A 12,694-nucleotide genomic window follows, 5' to 3' on the forward strand; every position below is an offset into this window, starting at 1 on the left:
ATGCAGTAGTGATATCTGGCAGAGACAAAATAGCGAATCCATGCATGACATGTGTCTGGCAAGAAGGTTTCCACTCTCTTTCCCATGTAAAGATCTTGGTGTACATATGTGGGAAAAGAGTGAGGGTTTTCTAGTAGCTTTTGGCATGCAAGATGTCCACATCATAGGGAATTCTAGAAGTAGTTTCCCATGTTCCCAATTTTCTACCATATCATCAGCCCTAAAGTGTTGTTTCTACTTAGAGAATTCATTCTTTGTGTTTCTGTTGCCTTTCCAAAGCATTTAGTTCAAGTGTTTTCCCCAAAGTGGAGTCATTCTCTCTTAGTTCAAGTGTTTTCCCCATCGCAAAGCCATTCTCTATCAGTTAAAGCATCTTCCCCATCAATTTCTTTCTGTTGCCTTGCAAAAGCGTTCCCATTAGGGGAGAAATGGGGTCTCAAAAGGGCCTCATAAGGAATGGATTATGGGAGGATTATGAAACTTAATCTCATCCTATGTGGAGGGGTCATAATGAAGGGTCAAGTGGTTTTGGTAAGCTGGCAGTGGTTTTGGAAGCAATAAAGATGGAGTCATCAAAAAACCGTTCACTAATTTATAAGTATATACAAAAAGTCAGACTATAGTTACACATGATTGGTGGTTGGTTTGGTGGCAAGGGTCCAAGGGTGGGGACAAAAGGTTGTGGGTTCAAATCTTCTCAGGCAGATTGAATTTTTGGATGGAGGTGGCGGGTTTGGTGGATGCCCAAGGTTGTGGCTACATGGCCGTTTGTCCACGTGGCAAGCCCACATGAGGCACGGCCTGCTCTATCCACTGTACCAACTTCTCACTCATGGGGGGCAGCCCACTTACATCTCCCCCTTTTTGACTTTGTGGGCAAGCCATAAATGCACCCTCTCCCCACATTTTGAATTTTGGGGACACATGGTGTGCTCTCATGGGGGGCAGCCCACTTGCATCTCCCCCTTTTTGACTTTGTGGTTAGGCAAGCCATAAATGCACCCTCTCCCCACATTTTGAATTTTGGGGACACATGGTAGCACATGGTTCTCCCTCCCTATCCTTGGTGGTTTTCTTCCCCAAATCCATGGTATTCCTTCCCCCTTTTTCAAATCAAAACCACTTTTTTCAAATTGAAACCACCTATGACCTAAGCATAGTAAATGCCACAAGCCACCTCCACATACCATTGCCCCACACCTTCTAGTACTCTCATTGGTACACCTCAAATCCCTCTCTAATCCCTTGAAATTAGGAAACACTAATTGGAGGTCCTTTTGAGACCCCAACTCTCCCCTAATGATTGGGGTTATTTAAGCCAAGTGTGTTCCCTAATTGATCCATCAACACCTGCAAGTCACTACTACCACATTTCACTCCTCAAATCCCACCTACGAGTCACCATTTTGTGGCTTACTTTTTTAGATGAAAAGTTTTTCCAAATGTGATGAAGCGTGCTACATGAAATGATTTCCTATGTATCACCTTCAAAATCACTACAACGCGATATCTCTTTTGGGAATGTCCCATTTTTTGAAGTCACCATAGTGCGATAAGGCCTCTTTGATTCGTGAGGAGCCCCATATCATGTTGTAGTGACTTCAATACATTCTTATCATCACCAATGATACTCTTTTTAACATCCTACAGATGGATCATTTCGATTTCGATATAGAGGTCTATGATGATGCAAACATGGAAGAAACACTGAGAGAAAAATTGTTTGATTTTCAGTGCAAGGTTCGCCACTATGATCACCATCCAATGATCTCTCGTATGTTTGACTGTGATCTCTCCATCAATATATGCTAGTGTCTTCTAGTGTATGTTGAAGATATAGAGGTGCAATTTAAAGGGTACACTTCAAGGGATGCAGTGATGATTGACGGTGCTCAGTATATGCACCTCAGTGATATCCAGGCTGAAATAGACTAGGCACATAAGTTAAATAGAGATGGAAGTAGGGTGCCATCAAATAAGAAGAGAATGGACATGGCATGTCTCATTCATAATAGAAAATGTCGTCTGGTTGAATACATGTATGGCTTCATCTGCTATCTACATATGGTGCTTGAAGAAGATGGAGTTTAGGAGGACACTTAGGAAACACGAGAGGAAAGTAGACAAGATACTATAGGGGTGGTAGAGGATGAGCAAGAACCAAGAGAGGAGGACATACAAGATACTACTAGGGAAGTAGATGAAGAAGCCCATGTGATTATTGAAGAGATCAATTTAGAGCCACAGAGGAAGCTAAGTGATAGGCTTGATACTAAAGTGGCCAGGAGAGAAAACTCCAAAATGGTTGCAGGTCTCTAGCAGTTATTTAATTTAAAGGAGAATCTTGTTTTCATTCCTAATCCAATCCTCACCATAGATGATGTTGATGACAACGAATATGTTTGATTAGAGATATTTAAACAGTGTTTCAAATGAGGTAGGATTATTGCCTTGCAATCATAGCACAAAATCTCAAGGGAGATGAAGAGTTTGTGGAGCTAGATATAGATAAATATTTACTATTGGACTCAAATGTGAAGGATTTTTAGTTCCTCTCTACTATAGATTCGTTAGCCTTGGTGTACAAAGATGCATCTTGTTATGAAGGGGCCATTCCTAGTGAAAGTGAACTCTAAGAAATTCAGGAGAGACTAAAAAAAAGGAACCAGTTACCCCTACCATCCAATCGAGCAATATACAAGAGAGCAACAGATATATTGAGCATCATTTACTTGTTGATGAGAAGAATCAGAAGGTTTGTTTGTTCATAATGATGTATATTTAGCATTCTATATTTTCTTAAGGTTTGTCTTGCAACTCATCATTTTTCTAATGGGGATAAGGTTGTCTTGCAAGGATGACTTTTTGGGGCATGCTTCAGGAAAACACCAAGGTGGGCTAGGAAAATATGAATTCCTAGGAGTGTACATTAAACACTTTAAATTTCCACGACTTGTAGATATCTTGGGGGGTACCCATACGGTGGAATGCAGATGAGATAACTTTTTTAGAGAAGCAGTTCGCAATAAAAACACTATCTAGGTATCTTGGGGGGTATCCCATACAGTGGAATGCAAATGAGATAATTTTTTTAGACAAGCAGTTTGCTATTAGAAATTTTGGCCAATGTCCCGGCCTATAAGCTTTTAGAAGCAAAAATCACTTAACACACACAGTGTACGGTTTGATGTGTGAGATCAAGGATCCCAAAATGCTAAGTGATTATGGCAAAAGGGGGATTCTAACATTCAAATAGCTGATAGCTTCTTCAACACCAAATTTGTGGGATGTTGGAGAGCCTTTAGAAGTTGTGGAGCCTTCTGCAAAAAGGGCAAGGCTATGTATGTGATGTGTGGCTTTTGTATTGGTGTCAAAAATTTGTATTGGCTGTTAAAATAAAATTATGATATGTTCTATCAAAATTATGAATCTAAAAAAAAGGCTCAATAAACTTTTGCTAGAACTTTACCTTAGTATATAAGTATAACTTTGATAACACATCCTTATTGTGATGTGCCTAAGGATTAGTATTTTGTTTCACGTAGATTCTTGTGACATCACCCCATGTATTTGTGATTCTTTTTGTAACTTCCATGTATGGACTTGTCACTTCATTGCTCGCACATTATCTTTGCACATCTTTGCTAGAGTCCCAATGCAGTGAAGAAAACATGCTGACAGTTAAGACTACCCACCTCAGTTGAAAAGATGAAGCGACACCATTGAGAGGTGGACATGTCCTCGACATGTCTGGCCCTATGAAGGTAGATGGACATGCTAGGTCATATGAAAGTATAATGAGAAGGCCGGGCTCAATGAAATCTCTCCCTATGTAAGCACAGTGGAGACACAACTAAGAAACCATTTTGAAATAGAGCCTCAAACATATGTATACCAATCCACCTACTACAAATCTATGGCATATCCAAAAGACTTTGGAATGCTCATGTTCTATTTGAGAACGCTTTTTGATAAACTCTGCATAGAACCATACCTAGAGAAGAGAGAGGATAATAGCTACAAGGAGGACATGCTTTGCAATTGGATGTATGACTTGGAGTTAGCAAAAATAGTGAATATTAATTCCCTAGCTATCATTTTTCCTGTTCCTTTAAGATACTTGTCAAGCTCATGAGATAGGTTTCTTTGGGTAGGAAATGATGGTGGCACAAAGATCTATAGAGCACCAAGACCAAGATGAAGAGAACCCCAAGCGAATGGAGGAGTTACTATGCACATAGAAGTCAACAGAGGAAAGCAAGAAGTTGGTGGTCCGAGTGTGCAATGAGGTCTGTGATAGTGCAACAGACTAGCCTAAAGAGCTATTAGATGCTTGCTATAGAGAGGTTGATAAGGTTGTTGGGAGTTTGGAATTTCCCTGAGCTTGCAAAATATCATTGTATTTTAGTTTTAATAAAATTCTTCTAGACATTTTATGGACTTGTGACTACCATCATGCTCTACTCAGTTTGTAATACCTAATTTTGTGTGAAGTTGAGATCGAGTTGCATCCACGTTAATAATTAAATGTCTCTAGAAAGATAGTTGGTTTTTAAGTGTCAATAATATGTGAGTGTAATATTTGGTGAGTATATAAAAATTACCTGAGTTCTGCCCTAGTAAACTGTTACCCAATCTTATTTTACTCAACCAAAGTACACTCGGATCTCAATAGGCAAGCTATTTGAATCTGACTTCACAAGCTAAAATGTACGCTACCTTGCACGCCATTGCCCCTCAAGTAATAAAAGCCATGGTGGCAAGACAAAACTGTTAATGCATGTGTCAAAAACATACCTTGATGCTTAATCAAGGGTACTTGAATATTGTGTTGCTATACCACAGTCTAGACATCAATTTTCTTTTTAAAAAAAAGTAACATCGAAATGAGGGACAATGAGGTGGATGAAGCGATGAAATAGGGCTACTCTATGTATTAAGTAACAAATATTAAGTGCTTTGCTTTATGAGCCTAGACGTCACACACCTCTATATCAAGAAAATCAATTACAAAAATTCTAGAGTTTCATTTATAAAAGTATCCAGAGTGTTAGCTACAAAAATATCTAGAGTGATATTTCCAAAGTATGTATCCTTGGATACATCATGGTTAAGCTATCTAGAAAATAATGTTGGTTTCATTCCATAGTGCCATCCATAGGTTTACAGTAGTTGTTTATAAGTGTTTGCAAGCTTTGGGTTTACATCAAGTAGATGCCCCTTGATCCTCGTCTTCATACGCCTGGCCTACTTGTGTAACTTCTTTCTCACCTGCTACTACTAGTATAGGGTCAGTGTCAATGTCATCCGTGCCTCCACTTTGTGCTGTACCATTCAGATCTCTTGTGTTGTTTTTGGCCACTATTTCCCTATCTACAGGTTCAAAAATAAGAATAATATTAGCATTAGACTTAGGTAGCTGATCTATATCTTGGCACATTGACATTCACCTTTTCCAGCCTTCTTCTTGTTCTTGGTGGTCTGCCCCAGTTTGTCTAAGGATGTGTTCTTCCTCTTCTTCCAAGCAATATGTTCCAGTGTCTCATTATGGTCACCTAAAACAAGGTCAAATTTGGATCTTAAAGAAAGACAATTTGCATGTCCCTCTAACTATAGAGGCAAGTCCAACTCACCATGTTCAAGGGAGGCCATTGATCCAAGCACCTCTCTTTAGTTTCCTTTGTCGCCAATCGCATGGAACGTGTTAAGGGGCTTCTCCCTAAGTTTCTTGGGGCTAGTTTTTCTAGTCAATGAGATGTCAAACGCAATCATGAAAAAAGATGTTAAATTCGAGTTAGAAATATGGAACCCAATATCAACTAACCCATCTCTTTCTTTGGGATTAGAGTGTGGCTCTTCAAGGGTGTAGCCTCTTTATGCATGGCTGTTGGTTTTCCTTCTTTTGGAGAGTCAAGGCTTTCATCAGGCAGGCCATCATCACCAATGAACCCCTCCCAAGTATTTGTATTTGCATTGATTGGGCTTCTCATGCATTGTTTGGGTGATGCCTCCTTTTTTGAGGAAATAGAAGCACCTACCAAAGCATACAATTTGCATAATAAGCTTGCACCAAACCATCTATTCCTACAAGCAATTGGTACCATAGCATATACTCAACACTACCTGTAAATAAATTAATCTAAGGAGGATTTGAAAATGTTGCAGTTCCACATGCTTGTGCTGGAGTTGATTCTGACAATATTATATCAAAGTAGAAAAAGTCACTACGGAGAGATATTGTTATTTTAGTGACTTGCTAATGTGTTCTATCTACATTACTAGTGGTGTTAACAATATAATAGTGGCTTCATACCAATAGAAAATAAGCACTAGTTTTCATCTTGTATTTGAGTTAGTAGTGGTATTATTAATAGAATATTAAGTGCTAGGACTCTAATAAAATATTACTAATAGAATATTAGTGCTAGGAGTCTAATGTTGGTACTACACTAAGTGTAATAATACTTTATATCACATATACAAGTTGACCAACAAACAAAAGGTAGTACCTTCCAACATCTGCATAGGTAGTGGTGTTAATAATATAAAAGTGGTTTCATGTCAGTAGATACTACTTCATACCAATAGAAAATAAGCAATGTTTTCCAAAATCTTGTATTTGATTTAATAGTGTGGCATTAATAATATAATAGTACTACTTTCCAACATCTTGTCTCTCCTAAGGTTAATAGTAGTTCCTTCTCACAAATACCACTTTATACCAATAGACAATATTCAAACAGATTTAATAGTGGAACATAATTGTGATGTCAGTAGTATAATATAGGTATTACAATAGGTTTCCTATGACTAGATAGTAAATAAGGTAGCTCTCCAAGTTTTAGTAGGGATGGATACCAATTTATACCTCTACACAATATCCATTATATTGAAATGTAGCTCTCCCAAGTTTAATGGGGATAGATACCAGTTTATTGATTGCACAACATATTGAAGGGTAGCTCTTCAAGATTAATAGGGATAGATACCAATTTATAACACTACACATAATATGCACCATCATTTAGTCCCCGATTGTGATAGCATCAATATCAAACCAAAATTTGTGGAAACTAGTATCAAAACCATCTTTGATGTTGATCTCCCTTGTCTTCTAGACATTATCTCTTTTGCAAAATGAGGAATCTCATGGCTGCATTTATTGTTTAGGCAATTATCTTGAGAAAGACATGCATGCACAAAGAAGAACGAGTGTTTGCAGGGAAAAATCAAAAGATTTAGCATGTCATCATTCTCAGATAAGGGCATACTGCAAGCAATGCAATTGTTAGCAATGATGAGGACACACATCTCTTTGTGCAACTTTGGTGGTCATCAAAACAATTAACTGCTTCCCCTTTAACAAATCATCTGTTCAATAAATGCAACTTGCAATCTCATTTGTTCCACCTCCATGGTCTTCTCCATGCAAGCATGCTATACATGAGAAAAAGTAATGTAGTGAGAAATTGTGAGACGTCTAGGGTGCAAGTAAATAACTCCTAATTTCTCCAAGAAGATGAATCTCAAGAACAATTAGTCAACATAGTCATCACTTGTGCTTCCTTTAATGAGGTTTGTAGGTTGGCATATGATTCCACACTAGAAGGGTTCGTGTACAACAATGTTGTTCATAAGCCTGCCACTTCATCTTCAAGCTACTTGAGAAAAATATCATCAGTCAACACTATAATTTTTTATACTTCCAAGGCCTTTTTTGATGTACATAGCCTTTCCCTGAGGCTTTCCATCAATCCAAATACTCCCTCATTTCGATGCACTAGCTCGCACTTTTCCTTCTCCACATTCCCAGCCCATGAATCCATAGACAACATGACTTTCTGCAGTTTTTGTTGCACCAACCCCAGGATATCTGCTAGCAAAGATTTAATTGCATCACCAACTTGGGCTTCCAAAATCTATTCAGTGAATTCTTCTGGGCGCAGTGTCAATGGAAGCTCCTGCAGTGCCATTGAGGAGGCCACTAATTGGTTCACTAGTTTCATGGGACCACTTTTGTAGCTTTCTGAGAAAGCCACCTTCTGCACTTAGTTTACTCACAACACTCTCTTCCAAATCGACCCAATTAATTGGCCCTATGCACACTACAAATACTAATCCTCTGAAAATGCAAGACTAACTTCAGAATTTGGTAGCAGCCCTTGATAATATTATTTGTACAATGTACAAAATCATGTGTAGAGAACCTGCTTGACAATTCTAAGTTTGACCTTGTGATCCCTCTGAGGAAGCTCCAAAAACACTTTAAGTCAATCTTGAACATTGTTACCTTCCTTTTGGTAAGCCGCCTCGGGTTCTCTCCCTCTATACACAACCCGTACTCATGATTAAAGTCATATTTTGTTTTGCAAAAGGCTTTTATCGTTCCCTCTTCTACCTTGGGAGCATGCCAATGGCTTATGATTGTGTAGCCCATCCCATGACTAGAAGCAAAAAAGGAGCCTTGTGAAGATTTGACTGAATACTAAAGACCAAGCACTAACAGAGATGAAAATAAAACCTATGCATACCCAACCAAAAAGTCACCTTTGGAGAGGGAGCACCTTCATCTGCCTTGTTTTTCCCTTTACCAATGATCGGCTAAATAGGAGGCATTGTTGGAACTGAGAACTTCCCATACAACATACCCAGCAAAGAGCTCAAAATGTGCGTTCAACCAATGTGGATAGAATATTTGGATCTCCTAGCAAGCGCACGGTAGAGCGTGCATGAAAGTTTGATGACACAAAGAGTGGAGGGAAAGACGTGCATGGAAAATTGCTATTACATTGATGATTGCAAGCTATTAACATGATGGTTGTTTATGGCAACTTGTTAGCTAGTTTTAAATTTCAAACACATTCAGATTCAAAATCACTTGCTCAAGGCTTCAAAAACTGGTTAAAAGTATACTACCTCACCCTACATATACCCTACAACATAAGTTCTTTTTATGCTTCTTGTTTTCCTTGAGACTCCACGAAATACTAGGAATCTCGATAATGTGAACAATGCAAATGCGGTGGGCTCTTTAGATAAGTGACATACACCACGCAGTGTAACTAAATACCACGCAGTATAATCCCTAATCACCTCGTGGTAAATAGAAACACCGTATGGTATACAAGACATTGTGTGGTATATTGAAGTAGTACCATGCAATGTTCCAATCTGTCACCATGCGGTATATGGAATTACTGCATAGTAATCATTTGTAGTCGGCCCCCATAAAAAATCGCTACTAGCCCATTTTAAAATGCCCTTGGGCTGTTGTTTGTGTATATTAAGCCAAGTTCTTGAATGGACCTATAAAATCCCAACATTTGAATGCTTTCCAAGGAATCGATTGGAGGGGCATGTGATGATGTGGCACAAAGTGACCTATTCTTTGACATGCATTAGACTCTAGGTAGCGAGCATGAGCATCTCTAAATAGGGTGCTCCATCACAATCTACTTGTCATATATTTTGAGTTGTAAATTCTCCATTGAAATGCCGTCCTTCGATCCTCATGTGTGCCTCATTTAGCACAATTGCTTGCTCATAGGATTCTCTTTACCTTGATTTACCAAAGGTATTTTCCAAGATGCTAAATACTTACTTCATTCCAAAGTCCAAGGTCCTCTAATATTGGAAGTCGGTTTAGCTTACATAAATAAACTCCTTGCCAATCCTTATGGTGTTCTTGTCCATTATAAGTCATTACAATGATGAGGCTTAGGGATTCTAGTTCCGCTTATGCCTCTAGTCACATGGAGTTAAGTCTAATAATGTTGCCAACTCTTTCATTTTGCCTATAAGTATGTTCCCCCTTGTTTGGGAAAAAAAATCAACTCTTACATTCTGCCGATAAGTATGTTCCCCCTTGTTTGGGAAAAAAAAATAAAAAATAAAGGACTTATATGTACTAGTGGTATAACATTAAGATCCTCTAAGGTAAAGTAGGGGTAGGGTTTCTTGCTTTTTTGCTTTTCACGCTTTCCATCTTTTTTGTTTTGAACGTCTCTCCTTTTACCACATTTTTTTGCTTCTCTTCTCTCCATGTTTTACTAGTGCTTTTCGCATGTTTTTCTTTTGTTGCTCATATATATTGCCTTGTATTTCCTCTAGCAACATAGGATAATCATGTATTGCTCAAATATTTTTGCCACCATGCTTAGCTTGGATACTCTACTCCTTATATCTTAAACAACCTATTGTGCAATGATCCTTGTTAGTCTTAGAAGTTACTTTTTAGCTACTTAAACACAACATTGTCAACAATGTCAAGAACGTTGTAGAGTTTTATCTTTAAAAACATTTTAAATACATGTGATTTTCGTACGAAAAGTTAACCACTCAAAAAAATCAAATCTAGCTAGAGCTATGATTTTTTGCGTACTAGAGACCCAATATATAATTGGAGAGACCCATTATATAAGCCGTACATTCGTGCTCCCTTGTTTTGTGTGTATAGGTTTTGGGCTTTAAAGAGAACATTGCAAATTCAATCTGTCAAACAGTAGTCGTACTGATTTTCATACTCATGATTCGTAATCTTTACAGTAATAATGGAACTGATTTTCAATGCAAATACTTGGTTCCCGAGGCGAATCATTTTGTATTGTAAACCTAGAAAGAGAAGCTGGTTCTTTCGTTCATTTTGGATGAGGACTCTTTGGAATGGATGGAGATGGCTTCCTCTGTAGCTCCTGGCGAAGCAGGGCTTACCATCAAATGAAAGACTCAAAGAAAGAGACAGAGAGAGAGAGCGCTTGAGCTTGAGCACTATGCACCGTACTTGAGAGAGAGAGATGAGAGAGAGAGAGAGAGAGAGACACACACACACAGAAAGAGAGAGAGAGAGAGAGAGAGCTTTAGCACTACCTATGCACAGCACTTGAGAGAGAGAGCGCTTTAGCATTACGTACCACACTTCCAATTGCCCACGCGGTTTGCATCAGTCTGCGACGCTGCTGCACAGCATCAAAAGCCTTGCCTCTTGCTGCCTTCCTTGCAACATCCTTTGCAGTACAATTTTTATAGAATTAAACAATTCCGCTATCCGTCCGTGTACCCAGACTCTGTAAAGTTCAACGTGAGAGAATACTGCCTTGGCCTTATCCCGATCGTAAGGATTATTGTCTTTTCTGCAGAGGCACGCAACTGTCTACGCCGTTGTTGTGCGATAGAAGCTAGCATTCTTTATCCATATCTCAGGCGTACCTTAATTCCTTTCAGCTCCGATTTCGTCCCTTGCAAGTAACGAGGGCCAACCGATGAAGGACAGGGACCTCCCTATTTTACCAGTCTTGCGTACACGTTATGTTGCAAGCTGCAACCTCAGCCGCATTTGCCATAACAGTCTGCCGATGGTGGTGAGCCTTCAGTTTTGCAGGATTTAACATCTTATTTTTTGTGAACCTATTGCTTCGCCGAAGAGCGAGCCCATCACCTTCGACCTGTTTAGCTGTAAACGAATGGAGGCGAGCTCAAATGTACTCCCGCAAGGCGATGCCTCATCCTCTGGACTGCTTAATCATAAGAGCAGAGAATCAGACGAGTTACTCCACAGAATGATATATGGAGGCAATAGTGCTTTGTGCACATCCCGATTTTCATTGCCAGCACGCGTCATACAGCGCCCAGCTTTCCCCATTCTGCAGCAGTGCGGTGTAGACCGTGAAGAGGCCAAGCTCATGACAACGGCAATGGAATATAGTTCTCTAAGTGATCAAAGCAATGCATCAAAGGTAATCATCTGAGATCTGCACATTGCTCTCTCTTTCACCCAGCTCGTAAGTGTCGAGGAGAGAAGAAGACTAAAGCTAATTGCCATCGTCTCCTTGAATGCAGGTGCCACATGAGTCTGAGATCAGCGGACAAAAAGCCCGAGCTAAGAATGACGAGGTGGTAGCTGAGCAGCTGGTAACGCCACCCTGTGATTATCTTCAAGATTCAGAATGGGACATGCTTCCAGATCTTCACGAGCCTATTCAGGGGCAAGTTTGGAATCGGCAATGAATAGTATCGTCCAACAGAGTCTCAGCGATGAATGATTGCATGCATCCTCAAGCACCTTATATAGTTCCTGGCTTGGCTAAGTTTTTATTATGTGGATATGATGAGCCGTCAAGGAACAACAATTTCGTTTATAAAAGGAAAACTTGATGAAGAAAAGATGTATTTTGTTATCTAGGGGCTTACCTCTGTGTTTTTTTGTAACACGCTTGTCATTATATAGGGTCACTTAGCCTCTGTTATTACACTTTGTTCTTGTGCCATATTCTTTACCTTGGCCACTCATCCATTTTGGGTCATTCTTTGTTTCGCTCATTGTAAGACCATAGAGATATAACTCCATTGTTTCTCATAACATTATATCCAACCTCTAGAATGTTTTCCTTTCTCTTGCTACCTCTTATGATGCCCTCATTTTTGTTATGCACAATGTACCTTGGTTCATCTTGTGGCTTTCCTATGCTTTTTTTCAGTACATATAATCTATGTGAATTTTTCATTACATATAATCTATGTGAAGTTTTAACTCTTTTATATGAAACACATGCTCCTTTTTATTTAGAGCTCTTATAATGTTAATGTTCTTTCAAAAAAATTGGATGAATCTACTTTTGTTTAAGCTTTTTCTTATCTTTAGCTTGGATTCTAGCCTTAACTTTTAGAAATTCATGAGGCTCTATTTGCAAGGTGCTAA

At 39.0% G+C, this 12,694-nt stretch overlaps 1 protein-coding gene across 1 annotated transcript; it reads left to right on the plus strand.

Moving 5' to 3' along the window:
* Positions 1–11,332: 11,332 nt before the first annotated feature.
* LOC147887102 (uncharacterized) lies at positions 11,333–12,204 on the plus strand. The gene is made up of 2 exons (XM_087394027.1): positions 11,333–11,732; positions 11,836–12,204. Exons 1-2 carry the CDS (start codon positions 11,460–11,462, stop codon positions 12,001–12,003), a joined length of 441 nt encoding a protein of 146 aa, XP_087250153.1. The 5' UTR covers positions 11,333–11,459; the 3' UTR covers positions 12,004–12,204.
* The last annotated feature ends 490 nt before the right edge of the window (positions 12,205–12,694 follow it).

This window comes from Dipteris shenzhenensis, chromosome 23 (genome assembly GCF_047967505.1).
Source record: "Dipteris shenzhenensis isolate YYH24624 ecotype China chromosome 23, Dip_SZ_1.0, whole genome shotgun sequence".
NCBI classification, from domain to species: Eukaryota; Viridiplantae; Streptophyta; class Polypodiopsida; order Gleicheniales; family Dipteridaceae; genus Dipteris; species Dipteris shenzhenensis.